This window comes from Labrus mixtus, chromosome 23 (assembly GCF_963584025.1).
Source record: "Labrus mixtus chromosome 23, fLabMix1.1, whole genome shotgun sequence".
Lineage (NCBI taxonomy): Eukaryota > Metazoa > Chordata > Actinopteri > Labriformes > Labridae > Labrus > Labrus mixtus.
In genome coordinates this window covers 2,790,515-2,813,349 of record NC_083634.1, presented here as the reverse complement: position 1 = coordinate 2,813,349, position 22,835 = coordinate 2,790,515, and the positions used below count along the sequence as shown (strand labels likewise).

The following is a 22,835-nucleotide window of genomic DNA, read 5'->3' as shown; positions in this document are numbered from 1 at the left end:
GCGATGTAAACAAACTGAAGATAGGACTCTGAAAACTCTGAAAACATCACAGACAGTGGGACTCGGGTGTTACACCCATTGTAGACAGTCATGACTCACAGAGTTATTTTCAGAGGATATACTTGATTTATATTATATTTAAGTGTGAAAATTGCTAGTTGTCTTTTATATTTCATATCTCATTTTTTTAATCTTGTCTTGTCCCTGCTGGGCTGCTTTTCACCAACAACATGTCGGATGTACTGCATACATTGACGATAAAGTATCGTATGTCTTAATATTTGCTGTCCAGTTTTAAAGTCACTTATCACACGCAGTAAAGTGTCAGATTGAGAAAAAGTGTCAATGACATGTATATATAAATAAATAAAAACAATGTAAGACATGACACAACAAAAACATGGGGACACACAGGAATTACAGTATCTTATTCAATACATTGCACCCAGTATGAAGTGAAGCAATGTACACTACTCACTCGAGAAAACTGAGGAAGTTCATGATGTCTTGAGGGCTGACTTTGCTCCAGTAGGCATTGAGCGTATCTGTGGACAAACAGTCAGTCAAAACTCTTCAATGAGTGTGTGTTTATTAAGGTGTGGTGAACTGTTTGAGAGAGGTCATGCATGATGCTGGATGACACCCTGTTGACGCCTAGTTGACAGTCAACCCTGGGCTTCATTATTAGATCAACAGTCGAGCCCGAGTTTCTGCCCCGAGCTCCATCATTCAACACCTGCAGGCACGGTTATGTTAAAGGACGTTTTAATGTGCGGTGTGTGGTTATAGATCATCACTGACCCTCTGACAAGGTCTTGACGATGTGCAGCGAGGACAGCAGGAGGCCCTTGATCTCATAGTGTCCCAGTCTGCCGGTGGGAGGCATGGGGCTGCTGCTCATGGTGGAGCAACGTCTCTGCAGCTGGAACAAAGAACAAGAAACCTTTAACGGTGTGATTTAAAATACACAAGGGATTAAAAAAAGGTGGCATTTTAAGGTCAACAGGTTTATCAAATGTCTGACATGTTGCACAGATTGCTTCTAATTAAAACATACATGCTCACACAGAACGGACAAAGGACAGCCGAAGCCTCAGACTGAGGTTGAAAAGTATACCGACAAGGTTTCAGACTGATGTTTTTTTTTTTATTTGATAGCCATTTAATCACCTTAAATGTTTGAGTCATCCCGGTCCAATGCAGTTATAAGTGTACTTGAAGATGGGGCACCGCTAGCCTAGTAATTAGTGCGAGCTAGAGCACACTCCCCCAAGAACTGTACAAAGGTTAAAGTCCTCGAAAGCAAAGGGCCCAGATTTTGAATCCAACTCGTTGCTCCTTTCCTGCATGTCTATCCCCGATTTCTGACTCTATCCACTGTCCTGTCTCTCCAATAAACACGTAATAATAATAATACATTTTAAGTTAACTTGACGATGAAAATGTGGCATGAGATAATGTTCAAATAATTAATACAGTGACCAAACAGAATCTTTTTGATAAAAAAAACCCCAAAAAGGGCCCAGGTGAGATCCCTCTCTCTCCTCTGCTCTCTGCATGAGAGGCAAATGTAACTTGTGTATCTTCATGAGATACTGTATACATCTGCTTTCACTGCCACTTCCACAGCTTGGATGAATCTTAAGGAGGTTTACCAGAGCTGAACTGAACTTGCAAACAGGTACCGTATGTCTGCGTGTGGCTTGTGTAACCACTACAGTTATGGGAATCTAAACCGTGGCCATGGAGTGACCTCGATATGCATCAATGAAACTGAACCAGCTTCCACTAAGCAGACACAGTGTGCTGTAAAGAACCACAAGTATGTATTTATTTACACAGATGATTAATAAAAACCCCTCCAGTGTGTCCATATTCAACATCTGGACTAATCAGAAGATGCAAACTCAGCAGGGAACTTGAATCAGCTTGAGTTCAGACAAAGCCCCACCTCTTCCAGTAGAACCTATCAACATATCTCGTTCCACCATTTGACATTAATGGTGATCTTTGGCACGCGATGAAAAAGGAGAACTACAACGCGAAGTTCAATTGTAGTTCCATGTCATTAAATGTGACACAGCAGCCCAGCAGGAGAAGAAACTAGTTTGTTTTCTTGGGCTTTGTGTTCAGAGATGGGAGGTGCTTCACACTCAAGAGGACAGCATACACTGTTCAAAAGCAACAGAGAGCTGGAGTTGTGTTAATGATTTCATTATGTGAGCTTGTTATGACTACATGCACAGTTCAGACTTCCAAACGTTGTGTGTACGTGGCATGAGCCTTAGACAGAACATTTATAATCCCATTTTCAAATACCTCTTATTGATAGAAGTGATGTGTCATGCTGTATTCACACAGTGTTCTCACCTCGATGCTGTCTGGTGTTCCCGAGTCCATGAATAATGAACATCTGGAGTCCTCTCTCCTCACATGGCCATTCTGAGCTGGCAGACCTGGAGCCAACACAGGGCAGTATTAATTAAATCAACAGACAGCGGCACGATAAGGTCAACTGAAGTATGTACTTCTCTGTTTACATGTGGATAGCTGTTTGATTTCTTATTGTTTGGAATCATTTATTATCCTGTGGAGGCGGGTAAATGCTTGCAACACTTGAATCAAGGGTCAGGACAAATTTCTCCAAGGCCTGCTGCTATGGACCCCCCCCCCCCCGCCACTCTGTTCCTCATGAGTCTGGTTCAGCTCAAGGTTTAAAAGCATGTTTTTTCATCCCCCTCTTACTTTGCTAAATGTAGCTTAGTGCTCCTTATGGATTAATGTTCGGTCTTTGTAACATATTAATGAATAAAGTCTTTTACCTGCTTTTTGTAAAGTGTCTTGAGATAACATTTGTTATGAATTGGCGCTGTACAAATAAAGACTGATTCAACATCCGTTTGGCACATGATTGAGGCATGAACCGATGATAGCAGCCAACGTTTAATCGTTGTGCCAAATCAATTTAATGTCGACATCTAGTACACCTAACTACTGATTCAGAGAAGAGGTTTTTGTATTGGAAAGATGAAGTCACCTGTTGGACAATTGGGACTTGTTTTCATGGTCAAACATGAGAGAAAATGTGGGCATAGTGATTTAAGATTTTCGTAAAAAAATTTCGGCTTCAAAGGATTTACCCATGTCATTAATCGGCAGAGTTAACTTCGTCAAGATGACTGCCGAAAGTTATTTATCTGTTCCAGTCAATCCCACTCAATTGTCCATCAAGTTTTTTTTTTATCTCATTGAACAAATTAATTACTAGTTTTCTGTGGTCTCAAAAACGTGCCAGGATTAAGTTATCATCATTGCAAGCTCCATTAAACAAAGGAGGTTTGAACCTACCTAATTTCAGGTTATATTACCTGGCCAGCCAATCTCGCAACATCTGGTGCTGGCTTAACAGTGAGAAAGCATCCACCCCTGGATGGACCAAATTGGAAAAGCATATAACGCATCCTACCCCATTATATTCAATACCTTTTATTGAAACCGTCAAAAACCTCAAAGCTGTTACTACAAACCGGGTCATAAATCACACATTTAAGTGCTGGAAAGAAACATTTAAACTTATAGGGTCTCAGAACACCTGGTAAAGAGCACACCCCTGTGGAACAATCCACTTGTCCCTAAAGACATCAGAGACAGAATCATTGAGGACTGGAAACTTAAGGGAATTGAAGAGATTGGAGATCTGTGCCATCAGAATTTTTTCGCAGATTTTAAGTACCACAGGGAAAAATTTAACATACCACCTAATCATTTTTATAAATACTTGCAAATAAGGAACTGGGTCAAAATGAAAACCCCCAGCTTCCCCTATATTGCAGAAACATCGAAAGAGAAAATGTTTAGGACTACCAGCACCCAGAAGGGCCTCATTTCTAAATTATACGCAGTATTAAATAACGAACAGAAAGATGATAGGATGATCCAACTCAAGAATAAATGGGGAAACGACATTCAGTATGAATACTCAATGCATGAATGGCAGTCCCTACTCCAAAAGACTCAAAAAACCCTAACTAATACAAAACACAGATTAATCCAACTTAACATCTTTCATAGGATATATTACACACCACATAGGCTTTATCAGTTCAGTCAGGAGACATCTCCCTGCTGCCCTAGGTGCAACAATCAAACAGGGGACCTAATACATATGTTTTGGAATTGTGAAAGACTGAATGATTACTGGAACTTTATATTTGACCAACTTTCCAAAATATTTTGGACCCCAAACCGCCGCATGGCTATTCTGGGCGATGCTACAGTGCAGATAAAATTTGACAAGCATGAAAATAAACTTATCCTACTGGCTATGACTGCAGCAAAAAAATGCATTTTATGCCACTGGAAATCAGAAACCCCTCCCCCAATCAAGCAGTGGTGGTCAGAATTGCTATCGTATTGTACACCTGAGAAAATCATGTATTATGTGAAAGGACAACAAATGCAATTCCAAAAAGTTTGGGGTCGTGTTATAGATTATATCCCCATAATGGGGGATTAGTGTTTTTTTTTTGTTTTTTTTTCTTAATTGTTGTTGTTGTGTGTGAATGTTTTTGTTTATTTTTAATTTTTTTTTCTTTTTTTTCATCATTAGCTCAGTATTTTTATTATTATTACTATTATTATTATTCTTGTCTCTACATGAATTTGATGACATCTAGATGTTGCTTTACACTGGGCTCGGGACAGGGGGGGCTGTGAACGTCAGTACGGTGCTGTTGTAAGACGGGTTAAAGATATGTGTTACTACTGCTGGTACTGTCTTGCCTGCATGGTGTCTATTGTTTGGGGTTAAATGAATTAAGATAAAATAATTGAAAAAAAAATTTCGGCTTCAAAAAAAAATTCAAAATTTTCATGAAAAAAATTTGGCTTCAAAAAAGTTCAAAATTTTCATGAATGCTAAATAAATTTCGGATCAAAAATGTTGAACATTTTCATGAAAAAATTAAGGGTCAAAAAAGGGTCCATATCGGCTTGGCTAAATTGTTATTTCAAACATCGGTACCGGCATCGGACCTGATTTTCACAATTGGTGCATTTCTAATCGTATAGTATAGTAACATAACGTAGCCTAGCATAATGTAACGTAACGCATCTTAACATAATGTATCGCTGTATCGTTTACACAAGCGGCAACATTATCGGAACTAAAAAAAAATTATTTTGATGCAGAAAATGGATGAAAGCTGAACTGCAATTGCAAAACAACGAGCCGAGAATGTAGACATGTGAAATGAACTGCTTGAAAACTGTAAAATGATGAACCGCCCTGCTGAACATTTTCAAGGTTAAAATAAAAAAGCAGCAGATTATCAAATTCAGATGATGTATAGAGAAAAGGAGACGATCAGACCAACATAAACATACAGACAAAGCTTGGTATTTTAAAAGAGGATGGCAAAATATTGAAAATTTGAATAAAAAAAATCAGCATTTCTGTAAATAATGACAGATACTGATCCTCCCTTGAACACAATTTAGGATGATAATGGTTAAAAAAATATAACATTAACGGCTGTTAGCTATTTAGCTGGTACTTCCTGATTGATAAAAGGATAAATGGTACAGACAGAAGGGGAACTCTGCTTTTACAAAGTCAGATCACGTTACCCCCAGGCGCCTGTGATTTACTTGTTTACGGCCTTCTGTGGCTCTGAGGTTCTGAGAATATAATCAAATGAGACCACCAGGGAGAAGAAGCCGCTGAATATGCCTTTTGGGAAATTGTGAGAAGCACTCACACTGCAGAGGAAAAGGTCAAGAGAGCTTCTCTTCCGCTGCTCTTTAACGTCTATCTTTTATCAAATCCAGAATTCTTGGACTTGCATCATGCAAAGTATTCACATGTTCATACACACACTAAATGTTCACATTTTTCTCTAAAGCCTTCTAAGCCTCACTATCCTCTGCATCACTGAAACAACAAAGGATTCATCTGGGTTTAAAGTCTTAAAGGGCATTACAGAAGCTGTGATCAAAGAACAAGAGTCTGACAGAAACAGGATTCTTTGAGCTGATGCTGATTGCTGATGTGGATGGAGCTGATATGGAATGAAAATAAACCTTTTTTTTAACTTTTATGATTGTGAACAGGTACTCAGATGGTGTAATGGAAAAAATTCTGTTTACTGTCAAGGACACATTTTACTCGCGTCTCATGGCACTGTTCCAACTTGTTTTTAAACACTTTTGCTGGCATTAAATCCTACATGGGCACATCATTTACTAAAAACAACAACATCTCTCAGCAGACTCTTTTGATTTGTTATCTTTGTGCTATTTTTAACTGAACATGGGGTTTCAATGATTTACAAATCATCACATTCTGTTTTTATTTTCAATTGACACAACGCTCTCACATTTTTGGTGTTGGTAATGGAGTTCGCCAGGGGGGGCTACTTTCGCCATGCCTGTTTAATGTCTACATGAATGACCTATCAGACCAGTTAAGAATCTGTAAAACAGGATGTGCGATTGTGCTTGTTAACCATCTTATGCATGCAGACGATTTGGTTATTATTTCTATCCAATACCAGTCACCTATGTGGAAGCATTGGTATAATTGCCTTATAACTATTATTTAACTTGTATGTGTGTTGTTGTATTTCTTTTAAATGGACCTTGAGTCTTCCCAATAAAGCAATAATAATAAAATAATAATAATAATAATTTTTGGGAAACAGGGTTGTGCATTCATCTTGACTCCATTCAACCCAACTCCCAAACAAACGGTGCAGACACACTAAGATGCCTCCATCATCACAAACTGTTAAGTGCTGTGTTGTTTGTGAAGGCAAAATGTAACTTAAACGTACACACACACACACACTCTGTTGACGGCAGATGTCTGGCACACAGCTGCAGCTTTTAATGAGAGAGACAGTGAAGCTAATGTATCAAAAGTGTTGTTGTGGTGCTTTGTTTTTTTTGTTGGTAATAATGGATGATCTTTTAACAGGAAGAGGCCAGATGCCATGTGTAGTATCTGTTGGTATCTGAACTCACCGTGGTCTCTCTCCATCACCGTGCTGATTCTCCTGCTGTCCACTGAACTGGTTGATATCAGGTCGTCTCTGGAGCCCTGGACGTAAACAAGATGGAGAGAGTGAAATCTGGGCTTCCTTTAGATGATCACTTCAGGTTTTAGTAAAGGAGGTAAAGGAGAGGAATGTTTCATATCGTTTTTGAAACTTGGTTTTGGAACATAGACCTGATGACGCTGATTTCACATCCCCCACCTTCATCCCTTCCTCCCTCCACCCTAACCTTCATTCCTTCCTCCCTCCACCCTAACCTTCATCCCTTCCACCCTCCACCCTAACCTTCATCCCTTCCACCCTCCACCCCCACCTTCATTCCTTCCTCCCTCCACACTTACCTTCATCCCTTCCTCCCTCCACCCTAACCTTCATCCCTTCCACCCTCCACCCCCACCTTCATTCCTTCCTCCCTCCACACTTACCTTCATCCCTTCCTCCCTCCACCCTTACCTTCATCCCTTCCACCCTCCACCCCCACCTTCATTCCTTCCTCCCTCCACCCTTACCTTCATCCCTTCCTCCCTCCACCCTTACCTTCATCCCTTCCTTCCGCCACCCTAACCTTCATCCCTTCCTCCCTCCACCCTAACCTTCATCCCTTTCTCCCTCCACCCTTACCTTCATCCCTTCCTCCCTCCACCCTTACCTTCATCCCTTCCTTCCGCCACCCTAACCTTCATCCCTTCCTCCCTCCACCCTTACCTTCATCCCTTCCTCCCTCCACCCTAACCTTCATCCCTCCCTCCCTCCACCCTTACCTTCCTCCCTGCATCCCCTTCATCTATCCTCCCTCAATCTTCCGATCATCCAGCCTCGCTCATCATTGTGATCTCCACCATGCACATTACAATAAACTAAATCAATATATTTCTTGGTGTGGTCTTTTGTTAGTGCAATTTGTATCAACAAAATGTGTGAATCTGTTAAATGAAACCACTTCCAAGAACTTTTTAAATACATTATCCCAATGGATTCACATAAATATCCCATACTACATTAAAGTTTCTTCAACATACTTGCAACAAGAATTGAAACTTTTGGAGCAATAATTGGCTCTCTTTCAGATCTTGCATAATCAACCCCACTGTCAGTGCAGACACCTGTGGCTCTGAGGTGGACTCACATTTAAGCCGAGCCCGGGGCTGGAGGTGTGCGGCTGGGCAGACAGCTGCTTCAGGTTCTGGTAGAGGAGCTCAAAAAGTGGCAGGTAGAGCAAACAGATCCTGGCCTGCTGGTTCTGAAACATGAGAAATACACTCCATGAGGTTTTGAATAATAACACACCTCCTGCTGATAACACTGGTACACATGACACTCACAGCCATGTGTCCACAGCTGCTATCAGAGGTGGCTGCACTCTATAAACCGGCTGGTATGCATAAGAGACGATGATATCTTTTAGGAAGAGTGGAGGCACCGTTTAGTTTCAGTTTGTTTGGGTACTCAGGGAGACTTGTGTCAAACATGTGACGCATAAACAAAAACATGTGTTTGTGTGAAGTGTGGATTCCTCAACTCTGTATTTGGAGCGATGAAACGATGTGTGCATTATCATACCTCCATGGCTTTCAACCATGACCTGTCTTATAGACTGCAGTACAGTTTATTTTTCTAAATCGGGTTGACCTGTAATTGATCATCTATATAAATGATCTGGTTTTATTATATGTACTTAGACTTTTTTAAATGTATTTATTCATTACCTTTATTTTCTTAAGATGTTTTTTTTTGTCTTCATTCTGTTTTAAATGTCTGTTGCTTTCAATGCAAATAATGTTCCTCTGCATAAAAATTCACAAGTGCAATTATTGTTACTATTATGCTTGCTGAAAATCTAAAAAAACAATCTAAAAAATCTACATGTTAGCATGCTCATTTAAAGGGGAAACTACCTTCTCAAAACCGTCTTCAATTCTAGTCAAGACTCAGTTGTTTCTTAAAAAAAGACTAATGAAGTCTGGTCATGGACTGAGTATAGAAAGGACGTAGTGTCGATGACGTCAGCCATGTTGGAAAAGCAAACCCTAGCTTACCAGCTAGCTAAGAGCTGGAGTTGAGGCGGGCCTTTAGCCTCCTGGCAAATAGCTCCCACACGCTCACCTGTCAGTCATATCAACTCCACTCCTTATTAGGAAAAGAGTGTTCTGCTTGGTCAGAGTACGCTGCCTTCAAAATGTAATCTTTAAATCCTGTGGAGCTGCTCTGTCTAAAAATAATCTAATGTTTTCCAGGTGTACATTTGGCTGTAGATGGTTTAAGTGTTGATTGTCGTTGTTTTTTGATATCTTGCCAAGGTGCTACAGATGATGATTAGCCTATGGCTAAAATCTAGCATGTTTAAGCTCATAAGTGGTCAACATATTATGGTAGGAAGGAAATGAACTGAAACTCTGGGATCATGACAATAGGACTGACAGTCACTTAGGGGAGCACCATAGGTTTTGTTTTTTTGTGTGTTTTTTTTTTCTTTCTCTCTTCTTTCTCCTTTTCCTCTTCTTCTCTTTCTTTTAATTTAATTTAATTATTTTATTTTATGTAACCAATTTGTTTGTTTGCACTTCCTTAAGATGTTAAATATTGTAGTATTGAAAACCTTGATGGAGAGAAAAATGCATGTATTTATGTAACACAGATCCAAGCTACCTCAGTTTGACTTCAACCTACTTTAAACAAACTGTAATACATGTTTCTGTATTGTAAGTGTTATTTACAACACAACTCAACCTTTTTGACACCACACCACTTATAAAAATGTAAAATATTGTCATCCTTATGTTTAATATAAATTAAGACATGATGACAATAAAAAGTCATTAAAAAAAAGTTTTGTTGTGTACTTGAAAGGATGGATTTTATTTTTCATTTTTTAAAGATATTTTTGGACCATTTTTGCCTCTATTGTTTAGGACAGCTGAAGAGAGACAGGAAATGTTGGGAGGAGAGAGTTGGGGATTAAAAGGAAAAAAAAAAGGGCTGAGGCCGGACCCAAACCCACAGCCGCTGCGACAAGGGCCACAGCCTCCCCACATGGGGTGGGCGACACTGCTAGTATATCCGGCGCCCCAAGAGGGATTGGATTTTAAAGTAAAGATGGCAGAAAATAAATTTAAAAGGCAAATGCTGTGATGTCCAGCGTAATGTTTGCGTGTGAGAGAAGAATCATCCTGAACACTAACTCTCTCCTCTTCCTCCTCCCCGCCCTCTCTCACCTTGAACGCCATGTAGCGGTCGTCCATGGCGTGTTTGATGAGAAGGTTCTTGAGAACGCTCACAGCCAGCTGTCTGACCTCGGGCCCTTGCTGCAAAGCCTCGGCCACTTCTCTCAGCAGCAGACCCACCAGGAAGTGGTTACGGCAATAATCCTCCGTCAGGCTGAACTCCAGACTCTGCTCTGTGGTCGGGCCAGAAAGGAAATTAAATTTGTAACACAATGAGGACGTAGAGAGTGAAGAAATGTCCTAAGATCATAATCTGATAGTCTTGAGAAATGTGTTTTTCTTATGTTAAAGAGACTGTTACGTACAGGCCAGAAGAAAAGTGAGAATAACAACATTATGTTTTGGTTGACTTGTTGTAAATGAATCCATTTTTATGCCTAATTAAAATTGAAAGGTTTTTTTATTGTTTCAGATTTAATTGATTTAGAAAGATATAAATACACATGCATCTGGATTGCACTAAAGTGGTGCTCGAATGTTGGAGGTTACAGGACTGAAAACAAATGAAATCCTGATTGGAAAATAATCTTTTAATGCTGAATTTCTGCTTTTAGATCAAGACAGTTTTCCTGAAAATCAAAAGGGGCACATGGAGGGAAATTCAAACTTTAGCTAGATCCTAAGAAACTTTTGTCAGATCATCAGACACTGTTGCATGATCCTGCAAAGCTTTTACAAGATCACAAGAAGAACTTTAAGATCCTGAGAAACTTTTGCAACAATCAGGGAACGTTCAATTTCCTGAGAAGCTTTTTGCAAAAATCCTTAAAAACGTTTAAACAGAAGTTGATAAACTATTGCTGGATCTCACGTCTGTGAGATACTGAAAAAAATGTTATACTCGCTCCCAAGAAACATTTGTAAGATCCAAAAGAAACTTAATGAATCTGGACCCCGAGAAGTTTTTGCTAGATCCCCTGAAACTTTTGAGAGATCCTATATATAAAATATTATACGCGATCCAAGGAAACTTTTGAGAGATCCTCGGAAGCTTTGTCTGATCTTACCAAAGTTTCTCTATAACTATAACTATATTCTACTTTTAGTTTCTCACAAAATATTATTTTCCCCCCCTCTGTGTCCCTTTGGGGCTCAGTAAAAAAAGAAAGCATTTAAACTTATTTATTTGTCGGGACTATTTTTTGAAACGGAGGAGAAAAAAACTATTTTTGTGTGGACCAAGCTTCAGTCTCTCTTCCCTTTGTCTTTGGATATATTTTTTTGTCCTGCACCCAGTACTCGGATGTGCATGCTGGTTGAAATTTTTGTATCACTAGATTCTCCCATTTAAAATCTCTAATAATGATAGTTATGTATCTATGTCTAAGTCAGTGAAACCTCAACACAACAACCTCACAAAATCATTCAAGCATTAATGTTTTGCACACCACACAAACACATACGACAGTTCACTACTCATCGCCTACATTAGCACACGTGTAATGTTGGAAACATTTCATTCTGCATGTGAAGAAAACAGAGCGATAAATGGACAGAAGATCAGACAGACGACGTGCTGCTGGAAAATGAGAAGTTGTCTGTTTTTGGACACAAACAATGACGTACAGTTTCACAATAATACTGTGTTAATATTTAAAAACAGGCAGTGCAGCCTGGGAACAGATTTGTGATTATCTTCTCCAGTGAGAGACGAGTGGATTGAAAGATAAAAGAGAAAGAGAGAGAGAGAGAGAGAGAGAGAGAGAGCAGACACAAACAGTGAGAGAGAGAGAGAGAGCAGCCTCATGACAGATGTTTATATCGAGTATTTTCAAAATCAAGCATCAAGAGAAAGAGATCAGCTGATTCCCACAAGCTCCTCTGCAATACAACACACAGGCTCGGGCGTATGAAGAAGTTAGCCTAGCGTTAGCATTGTGAGAAAGTGAGTGGAAGTGAATGGATGTCCTATGAGGAAAAAAAGGGGGGAGCTGAACAGGATGGCGGTGGGGGGGAGGGGGGTTAGTGCAAGGAGGTGCAGGTTGTTTGCAGACGGTGGCATTGATGTAGAGTTGGGTGCGGTGAGAATCACCTACCTACAGGGCCAAAAAGCTCCGACGCATACGGAATAAAATCTAAAGGGAGGGGGGAGTAAAAAAAAAAAAAAAAGAAAAGAAATTGGGGGTAAAACTGTAAACAATCCATGCAGCATTTTCAAAGCACAGTTGTTTTTTTTTCTCTCGTGTGGTTGTATAAAACATGACGTGTGAACAAGTGGTTGATAAACTTGTTATTCAGGAACACAGTAGAGGTAGGTGTGCCAACTGCCTCCCGCTTTTGTTTTATAACTTGTGTGTGCGTGAGGCCAAACAATCAGGTTAATGAAGGAATCAGTTTGGTGGATAAGGTCAGGGAAAGGTCAGTAAGGGGATTTGGGGTTCATGTGAGAGCTAGTCAGTGGTTACATGTGTGGTAGAAAGCATGACGCGTTTAGAGCCCTCACCTTGTACCCTCTGCAGCTTGGTGCGCCCAAACGCCATGGGCAGGTTCAGAGGGATGAAGTGCTCGTGGTTGCACATGGCCATCAAGAACTCAAATTTCATTTCATTCAGAACCTGTGGCAAAAAGAAAAGAAACATGAGCGCGTGCATACCGTGTGTATGCATTATGTAAATCTTTTATCAACCGCCCCCGTGAATAAAGATCATTCTCCTCGTTGTTTAAATTGAATCCTCGACTCAGTGACCTGGTTGTCTCTGTTTGATTTGTTAGTCAAATGTGCTGCTGATAAAGAGAGCTGGCTAAGGCGCGACACACAGCATGTTCTGATGACTGTTATGTGTCGGTTAGATCGCATGTTTTGTCTTCCAGATAAAAGGTGGTGCACCTGTTTTCACAAAGCAACTCTCATTCTTCCTCCATCAGCTAAAAAATCAGTGTCTCTCAGTTTCCCCTACAGTACAGCGAGGTCGTCAACATTTTCAAAACTATGATGCTAGAAGTTTAAAAACAATAAAGTCTCTGATCATTTTATCAATGATGGTATCAAAAAGTAACAAAGCTTTAAAGAAAACTACTGATTGTAAAGATGTTTTTTAACCAAAAGCCATGCTGAGTGAAAGAGAGAGCACAAATATTTTAGCAACACACAGGTACCAGGAACTGAAACATTGCCAACATATTGGAGCGATTGAGACAGTGTGCAGGAGATGCCTGCATTTTTTGGTAATTAAGAAAAACAATAAAAACCTTTGCACATCCATTTCACAAGACAGGTGCTTAGGAAAAATGTAAAGGTAAACTCCTGCACACTGTCAAAGTTTCAGTACTAGGTCTGATGGAGGTCTAGTACTGTAACGTTGCTAATAAATGTTTGTTTCAAGCAGGAGCGTGTCCAGAGGGGTGGCTGGAAATCTTAAAGGCTTTATATGTGATTTTTTGATCCAGCAGATGTCGCCCTTGAGCACCAGCATGAAACCAAAACAACTCGCGCTGCATTGTTGTGTTAGCATGCTAATGCTAGTGATCTTTATTGTGCTCGTATCTTCACACTGCATGTAAATTTACCTGAAATGAGCGTGATCTAGAAACACAGTTAAGCAGTGAGTACAGTATGTTATTCTTCTTTTCTCTAGTCCCTCAATTAAACAACCTTTATACGCGAGGGGAGGAGTCAGCTGGCCGTCCGGGCGATGTAAACAAAGTGAAGATAGGACTCTGAAAACTCTGAAAACATCACAGACAGTGGGACTCGGGTGTTACACCCATTGTAGACAGTCATGACTCACAGAGTTATTTTCAGAGGATATACTTGATTTATATTATATTTAAGTGTGAAAAATCACATATAAAGACTTTAAGCAAAATTAACCAAAGTATGCTAAAATTAGCATGCTAAAACAACAATGCAGGCCACAGGCAACTGCAGCTCGAGCAAAAGAGAATTTTGTCCGCTGCCGAATACTTTTTGTTGCCGCGGTAACCAATTAGATATTGATAACGCTTCATCATCACTAGAATAGTATCGAAGTTTAAAAATCTGGTATTCTGACAACCTGACAGTCAAAAGCCTCGCCTTGTTTTTGACTGGAAGATGTTTTTGTGTTCTGTCCGAGCACCTACCTTGGGATCTTTGAGACCAAAATGACACATGTAGTGGTTGACCAGACCGAAGGCGAAGCCCCTGTTCATGAAGGTCAGGCACCTCTGAGGACAGAAAACACAGGTTAGCACACATTTAACTGAGAGAGATCGCAGACAAACACATGTCTGAGATTGTTTCCTCAAGTTCCCAGAAAGTCAAAAACACTGTTTGTAGGGACGACACCTCGAGAGGCAGTAAAATATCAGTACATGAGGGAAGAGTCAAAATGGTGAGATGAGGAGATTAACTGCTGTGCTCCTTTAAACAGCAGGGGGCGCTATCTGCATTTGGCTCTTGTTCAAAGTCTTAAAAATGTGTCAGCAGTTGAATATAGGGGCAATGAGAATCTTCCAGGAATGGAAAAGACCAAAACAGTGTGCAAGAGGCTAAAAGCACAACCAACAGATTGAAGAGTTTATAAAATGATGGTTACTTCAACTGGGGGGGAGGCGGGGGGGGGGCCTCCAACCAGCATTTATCACCACCAGTGTTACAACGCTTACTCCTCTTCCTTTTTGTTACTCTTTCTTTGGTCTTTGGTTTTCAAAACAGCAATGCATGATATGCTTAGCAGGGCAATGATAGTGATTGCTGTCAGATGGGGCCCACTAAGGGAGGTTCCTACTGTCATTGGAAAATTTGCACATTTTGAGCCACTGCTGTGGTGTAAAGTTTGTCAGCCCTCGATGCCCCCCCTGCTGGCCTGGGGCCCTAAGCAGTTGCCTGCCTTGCCTGTTGACAATCAGCACCTCTGTGCAGGATGTAAGACGCTGCCACATTAAGAAGGTCGACAACAACCAAAACATATCAGTGACATACTCGGTGAAGTGGATTTTTATACCCTCATCCAAACGCCACAGAGATATGTGCATGGTGGTGTGGTAAGGATTTCAGTTAATGATTAACATGAACGAGCCAAAGCACTCAACACACTGTGACAGTTGTTATGACCCAACTGTTCAAAAAGGTGAATGGAAACTTATATTAGGTGATACAAAGACACTTGTTGAGTCAGTCTCTTTAAAGAGATTTCTTCTTCTTCAATGCCAGAAACACGGGCTGCAGCTGTTTGATTAAAGAGACTGGAGAGTGTTCAATAGAGTCAGATCTTATGCCTGACTTTTATAGAAAAAGTATGAAATGTTGTTTTTTCCATAACTGTGCACAACAAAATCAAATTAGGTTCCTTCAATTTCAAAGGTTTTTCATTTGTATTGTCAGATAATTTTAATTAAATAATCATACTTTTAAATAATTTGACATCAATATAATTTTAGTCTTGAAATGAGAAAATCATTTAGTGAAAATCTTAAACCCGGCATCGTCATTTCTCTTGAATAGTGAGTTAGGAGTATCATTACATCCCTACTTTTTTTTTTCTTGTGCTGGCCAAACAATAATAAAATAAAAAGTTGATATGTAGGTATTCTGGGTAATATTTAAGAGATCATCATTTCCTGGAAACATTCAAAAACTACAGTTAGGAATGCTTTTGTTCTAAAGTTCCTACATTCAGCACTGCTGTCTGTTTTTAAATACAACTCGAAGTCGCTCCCTCGCTTCTTAAAGGAGCAATATGTAACTCTGACACCTAGTGGTTAAAATGGGTACTGCAGTCCAAATTCAAACTATTACAGAGAGCTGTCTCCCCCCCCCCCCCCCCCTCCTCTCTAGAGTCCATGCTCACACAGGTCACCATGTGATGGACACTGAAGCTTCAGTGTTTATCCAGCTCTGCATCGGTCTGTAAACCTTTCTGTGTTCTAACCTCTCTCCATTTTTCAAAAGCATCTTCAATATTGATCCTAGTTTGAGCACGTTTCTGCTCGTGGAGCTTATTAGAAACATGCAGAGGCTTTTTAGGTCGGGTACAATCACTTCTATCTGAACCACTTCTCTTGACCGCTTCCATCACTGCAACACCTGTTGACCTGATAACTGCTCTCATATCTGGCAAACTGAGGGGCGTCCAAAACGGCCGTGTCGGGGGGGGGACGACGACACAAAATATGAATCTAAAGTTAGAAGGAGGACATACTGGCTGCTGCATTGTTGTCAGAGAAGCCAGCACTTCAACATAGCATGTTTCATTAATGTCTGATCATATAGTAAGTTCACTTTGAGAGACATGATTAAATTCAGTAAATATCTCACAGATTGATTCTTTTAATGTTTTTGAAGGAGCCCATAAATATGTGAAATCAAACAGCACTCTGCCAGCTGTTTCATGTTAACTTAAAAAGAAGAGCTGTGGTGTTCTTGAGCAGGGACAAAAATAAAGACAATAAGGGAGAAGCTCAACACACATGACAAACAGCCTTTGGTGAGGTGTGTTTGGTTTGTTTTGATGTTTTGTTTTTTTTGCATGTGGTGTCCAGACCTTGATGAAATTAGCCAGACTCAGGTTGATGCAGCGAGCCTCCTCTTGGATCTCCATGTGGCGGATGGTGATGTGTGGCATGATGGACAACACCAGGGACTGGAGCGCCTGGTGGAAACTGTCGGGGAAGCGCTGGGCCCGAGGCATCTAAAGAAAGTCACGACAAACGTCTGATGAAACAAAGCTTGAATTGAAGACAAATGGACGTTAAAATGCCAAGCATCTTGAGGTCAAATTAACAGGATTGTAAACAGATTTTTTGTTGCACTTAATCTTAGCATCATCACTTTGCATTCTGCAGAACATGTGACGTTGCTGGTTTAAACCAGATGGTTGATAATACACATGGCAGACTGATTAACCCCGTGTCTCCTGCTCTCCCTCGAGTGTGTGGGAGGATTTGTTTATTTATGAATGTGTTGATATGTTTGTAACATCACTTGTATTATTCTCCTAAAATTTCCTTTGAGATCCCTGCCAGAAACAGAGACTCATATTTCTGAACAAACATATATTTAAAAAAAAAAAAAAAAAGGTGATGACAAGCTGCTCAATCTGAATTGCTCAAAGGCAAACGATTGCTCAATGCACAAACCTTCATGCGGTTGCCCTCTTGCAGGTACTGGGCCATGGATTTGGCCATGATTTCACAGAAGAACCAGGAGTACTTGAGAAAGGGATCAAACAGAGTAAGAGTTAGAGACTGATCCAGGTATTCAGAAGTATGCTAAATTCCTTGGATAGACATCAGCGTTGACATGCAAAAATCATGTCTGCCAGTTGGATTAGATAACAGAAACGTTACAAGCAGCGACATGCTGCATGACATCTTTGAAATGTGGTTACAACTCATATGGAAAAAATGTACTTCCTGTTTCGCTGGTTTGACATTTTAGCCAAAAGTATGCCACCTGCCGTTCAATGTTGGAACTACAACTGGACAGGGGTTGAGAAAAAAGCCAGACGGCAAACCTTGAGCAGTTTGTTGCTGGTGTTGAAATCGGCGGTTTGCTTGAGCGTGGCCGTCACAGCGGTGGCCAGCACCTCGTGAGTGGTAGCTGAGTTTCCTGATGTAGGGTTGTTGGTCACAAACACGTACTGAAAAGAGAAGAAAACACAAATCCATAAATACATATGGTGCACTGACCAGCAGTAGAGGTGTGTGCACAAGTAAAATAAGCTGTCTGAGGTTTTGTGTCATCAAGGTATGTCATAGGTAGGAATAGATATACAAAATAGCAAAACATAAGCAAAGATACAGAGCAGCAATGCAGACAAAATACATTTAAATGAGTCAAGGTTACCTTCACAAAAGAGCGCAGGTAGTGTTCCAGACCCTCCTCATGACACCTGGAGACTATATGTATGATCACTCTGTAGGCACAGAGAAGGCAGTGTTATAATACTATAAGCATTCATCTGAATGAAATAGTAAAAACTGCAGACATGATTTTACAAGGGGGGCGATCAAAGCCATAGTCAGAGGGGATTAGTGTTACCCCGGGACCTCTGAGAATATGGGAATTACCCCCCAACATCAGTGTTTGGGGATGTGCATTTGCAGGGGATAAGCAAAGCTTGTCATTTTCTCCTATTTGCAGATATTCCTGCTGCATGAGAACAACCATGTCCTATGGGGGCAGCATCACACTTCACAGCGTACAGCCTGCCGGATATCAATTGGAAGACAAATTAGCAGAGGTCCCCAGGTAATACTTATCCCTGTGCGAGTCGGGCTGAACATACCGCAGAGAGTTGACAGCGATCTCATGGGCTTCTTTGGCCGCTGCTGTGAGCACCTCGAACAGCTGCATCAGCACCACAGGCAGGAAGTTAACGATCACATGAGTCTCCATGGCATGCAGGCACTACGGGGAGGAACACATAGAAAGAGAAAGTAAGTTAAACTTATATTCCTCATGTGACCAAAAGAATGAGATTGCGGATGCAAGTGGCCGAAATGAGCTTCCTCTGGAGGGTGTCTAGGCTCAGACATTCAGGGGAGCTCGGAGTAGAGCCGCTGCTTCTTTGCATCAAAAGGAGCCAGTTGAGGTGGTTCAGGCATCTGTTAAGGACGCCTCCTGGACGCCTCCCTTTAGACGTTTTCCAGACACGCCCAACTGGGAGGAGACCACGGGGCAGAACCAGAGTTCGCTGGAGGGATTTTATATCCGGTCTAGCCTGGGAACGCCTCGGAGTCCCCCAGGAGGAGCTGGAAAACGCTGCTGGGGAGTCTGGGTTGACTGACTGTGCCTGCTGCCACCACGACCTGAATCATGCCCGAGCACGGTATGAAACAACCATGCCTAATTGTTTTAAATATTTAGGAACTTTCATAGATAATACAGACTATGACTTTAAAACAGCTCTGCAGAGGCTACACCTACTGAGGAAGCTGGATGAGTTTGGGGTGATTCAAAAAGATTCTTGAAATGGTGTACAAGAATCTGGTAGAAAGTGTTTTGTCTTCTAACATGGTCGCGTGGTACGGGCTTTAAGATGTTCAATGTAAAAGCAAACTGACAAGAGTGGTCAATACCGCAAGTAAAATCATAGGGAAACCACAGATTGACACTTTGTGACAGGCATGTACTGAAGGACATAACAAGTGACCCTTCTCATCCACTGCACTCCCAGTTCAAAGTGCTTCCATCAGGTCGGCGATTCAGAGCCACAAAAAATGTTTTTTTGTACCAAAATGCAATAAAATTATTAAATTCAAAAAGGAAAAAACAACCCCCCCAACTCTAACTGCACATTGTTTTATGAAATGACTGTTTTAACCATTATTTAACCATGCTGACTGTGATGTTGTCGAGGACTACAAGCGCTCTCCTGGTTTCCTGCTGTGCTTGAATGTTGTTTTGTTTCTCATCATGTTTTTTGTCTTGTTCTTGTGAAGCCAAAGACAATTTTCCACTTTGTGGACAAATGAAGTTCTATTCTATTCTATTCTATGTGAAAACACCCTAAAAGTCTACTGAACACAACATGTTTTTTTTTTTACTTACCACCATTCCCTTGGCATGTTTATCAATGCTGATTTTTGCTTGTATTAAGTTGTGAGTTTTAATTGAATTGAAAACAGAACAGGGCCTGAAACAGAACCCTGAGGGCCTAAAAAGGTGATGTGGGACGAGCTGAGATGTTACTGTAACGATGGAGATTGTAATATCTGCGAGGACCTGCAGGGCTCTAACTGTACCGGAGGTTTCATATTATATTCTTTTGTAATTGAAAAGCTCACCTTCAGGTATTTGACGAGTTCTGCCTGGTTGCCCTCTGATGTCGTCCTCATCAGCTGGCAGTGCTGGAAGAATTTGTGAAGATGCAGATCCTGTGAAGGAAAGAATCAAATTCAGTTATCTCTCACACACACACACACACACACACACACCCTCTTCACACCAGCTGCTCGAAGAATATATTGACTTAGTACCTGAGCGTATATTGTTGATGCTACATGGATCCTCAGTTTAAACAGCGTCTTTGCATTTTCCACCCACTTGACATCTGGCTGGGACTGTTCAAAAACACACACTTCAAATTATTTTATACAGTTTTCAGGAAAGTATCTTAACAGAGACACACATGTAAATAAACATATATCAGCCATCATGCATTTAGCTTGCTTTTACAATCCTGCTAGCATCCATTAGCTTCATTTAAGCTTTTTAGACTGCTGGATGAGTGGGCTTTATTAGAACCGGGGACTGTGAGGCTCCTTTCTGGGGTTTTGATGTAAGAGGACTTTACCTTCTTGGTGTCCTGACACAGATATCCAGGAGGCAGGGTGGCTGCTACAGGCAGCTGGAGCTCAGCTGATTGCATCCTCCCTTCTTTAAGCAGAGGCATCCAGGAGTAACCCACTGAAACACACAGATTCATTCTGAGGCAAGTTTTTTTTTTTCTTCTGGTATGGCAGCATATCAAGTTACACAGCGAAAGATTTTATGATTTGAATAAATAAGAAGAAACAAAAAGATGATGACTTAAAAAAGAGACATTTTAGCCAGTAGTGTAGGTAGGTTTTTATTTTTTTATTTTTTTTTACTAATGTTGCATTCAAGGACACATCCAAATCCAGTTTAAAGCAGACACACTCACCTAGTGACTCAACTCCCTCTCTCTTCTTGCTGCTGGCCTTACTGCTGGACTCACAGCTGATGTGGTAGAAAGTGAAGAGGATGTGGTGTTTGTCGTGCACATGGACCGGCAGCTCAATCTTCACCTGTGCACAAAGCAGAAGGTCACAGCTGTACACGAGAAGACATTTTCAACATGGTCCATTTCATTTAAGGACTCTGATTTTGGTAAATGGATAAATGGATGTAAAACACATCATTTGAATAATTAGATGTAAGAAGAATGAAGGTGCATTCAGACTTAAAACAATTATTTTCTCTCGTGCCTTTGGCTGCTAGTTTATCGTTGTGTGTGTGTGTGTGTGTGTGTGTGTGTGTGTGTTTGCCTATCATTCCCTCCTTTTTTAACTCTCAAATGAATATTGTGTTATAACTTAAAACATATTCTTTTAAGTCACTGGGATACGTGTGATACCATAAACACATGTGTAACATATATCACTGTAAAAGCGTCCTTAGGTGAAACCTGATTATATAATTTTACCACTAGGGGGCAGTGACAGCTCAGAAATGTATTTCATATAAAGATCCTCTGACAGGAAGTGACACATTCTGCCAATGCGATTTTCCACAGTTGCAGATCTTGTAACCAACACATTTCCAAACAATGACACGAGTGCATTTCATCAAAACATCCCTCTCTAAGTCATGACAGGAGTTTGAATCATCCTGCTAGATCGCTAAATTCTCCTCGCTGGAGATTTAGAGACTTCCACAGTATTGTGACACACACTCTTTAGAGCACTCCTTTTCCTTATTAAGACTTTGTGAGAATCTTTGTCACATTATAACTCAAATCCTGCTACTGGCACTACGACTAATTAGAATCTTTTTTACAAGCTTTTCACTGAGAAGTTTGAGAAGATGAAGGGATATGAAATGAAGCAGAGTATGTTGAAAAATAAATAGATTGTTGTTGTAAGCTTGAGCAGAAGTCTTCATGATGTAACAGGAAGCTTAATCATGTGGAGGTAAATCCCAGCGAGCATGCTCCTGTGTGTGTGTGTGATGTGGGTGTGGTTGTGGGGACTCTTAAAATCCTAATCCGTTTGACATCAGGGCCATATGGAGACCCTCTGCTCTACCTCCTTATCAGTATCCTGGTCAGACCTCTTTCACTGAGCGTGTGTGTGTGTGTGTGTGTGTGTGTGTGTGTGTGTGTGTGTGTGTGTGTGTGTGTGTGTGTGTGTGTGTGAGGCCTCAGCTCTCCCCCGGATGGAGATTTGTGGGATTATTTCTGTGCTAGTTGAGGAATTCAGAGAGAATTTGAGGGTTCATGGAAATTTGAGAATAATAATCAGAGTTTCTACATTTCTGCTTTCAGTTACACTTCTCATCATTTCCACTTCAGTTTCAAAAACCTGATGAACGTGATTCTCCAGGTTTTTTTTAATCTTCTTTATAACACCTTTGCTATGGTAACAATGTTAATCAATCCACTTGCCATAATCTGCCTGTATTTTCTGTATTCTTATTAGTTTTCCACATGGACTGGTATTCTGTGTGCAACGAGAGCGCCCCCTGCAGACAGCGCCTCATGTATTGTTGTCAGTCTGCTGTTTCTGTCCCTGTGGTAGGTTGACTTGTAAAGCTCCAGTGAATTACATAAAAATTAGATCATTGTTCTTGTTTAAAGTCTTTCTATGTGATTTTTCACACTTAAATGTAATATAAATCAAGTATATCCTCTGAAAATAACTCTGTGAGTCATGACTGTCTACAATGGGTGTAACACCCGAGTCCCACTGTCTGTGATGTTTTCAGAGTTTTCAGAGTCCTATCTTCACTTTGTTTACATCGCCAGGACGGCCGGCTGACTCCTCCCCTCGTGTATAAAAGTTGTTTAATTGAGGGACTAGAGAAAAGAAGAATAACATACTGTACTCACTGCTTAACTGTGTTTCTAGATCACGCTCATTTCAGGTATATTTACATGCAGTGTGAAGATAC

At 40.7% G+C, this 22,835-nt stretch overlaps 1 protein-coding gene across 3 annotated transcripts in view; it reads right to left on the bottom strand.

The window, feature by feature from the left end:
• The window catches only part of dock11 (dedicator of cytokinesis 11), a 90,972-nt gene that overhangs the window by 30,832 nt on the left and 37,305 nt on the right, over window positions 1–22,835 (bottom strand). For 2 of the 3 annotated variants that reach the window (XM_061031592.1, XM_061031593.1), the window contains exons 20-37: window positions 20,848–20,971; window positions 20,497–20,609; window positions 20,180–20,263; window positions 19,988–20,077; window positions 18,487–18,608; window positions 18,045–18,114; window positions 17,713–17,838; window positions 17,336–17,407; window positions 16,741–16,887; window positions 14,339–14,422; window positions 12,720–12,831; window positions 12,313–12,351; window positions 10,268–10,449; window positions 8,182–8,295; window positions 7,024–7,099; window positions 2,371–2,456; window positions 802–922; window positions 479–545 (exon numbers count right to left, since the gene is read on the bottom strand). In XM_061031592.1, coding sequence (XP_060887575.1) covers window positions 479–545; window positions 802–922; window positions 2,371–2,456; window positions 7,024–7,099; window positions 8,182–8,295; window positions 10,268–10,449; window positions 12,313–12,351; window positions 12,720–12,831; window positions 14,339–14,422; window positions 16,741–16,887; window positions 17,336–17,407; window positions 17,713–17,838; window positions 18,045–18,114; window positions 18,487–18,608; window positions 19,988–20,077; window positions 20,180–20,263; window positions 20,497–20,609; window positions 20,848–20,971 — 1,829 coding nt within the window. The remainder of the gene's footprint in view (window positions 1–478; window positions 546–801; window positions 923–2,370; window positions 2,457–7,023; window positions 7,100–8,181; window positions 8,296–10,267; window positions 10,450–12,312; window positions 12,352–12,719; window positions 12,832–14,338; window positions 14,423–16,740; window positions 16,888–17,335; window positions 17,408–17,712; window positions 17,839–18,044; window positions 18,115–18,486; window positions 18,609–19,987; window positions 20,078–20,179; window positions 20,264–20,496; window positions 20,610–20,847; window positions 20,972–22,835) is intronic. The other variant, XM_061031594.1, reaches the window with a different exon arrangement.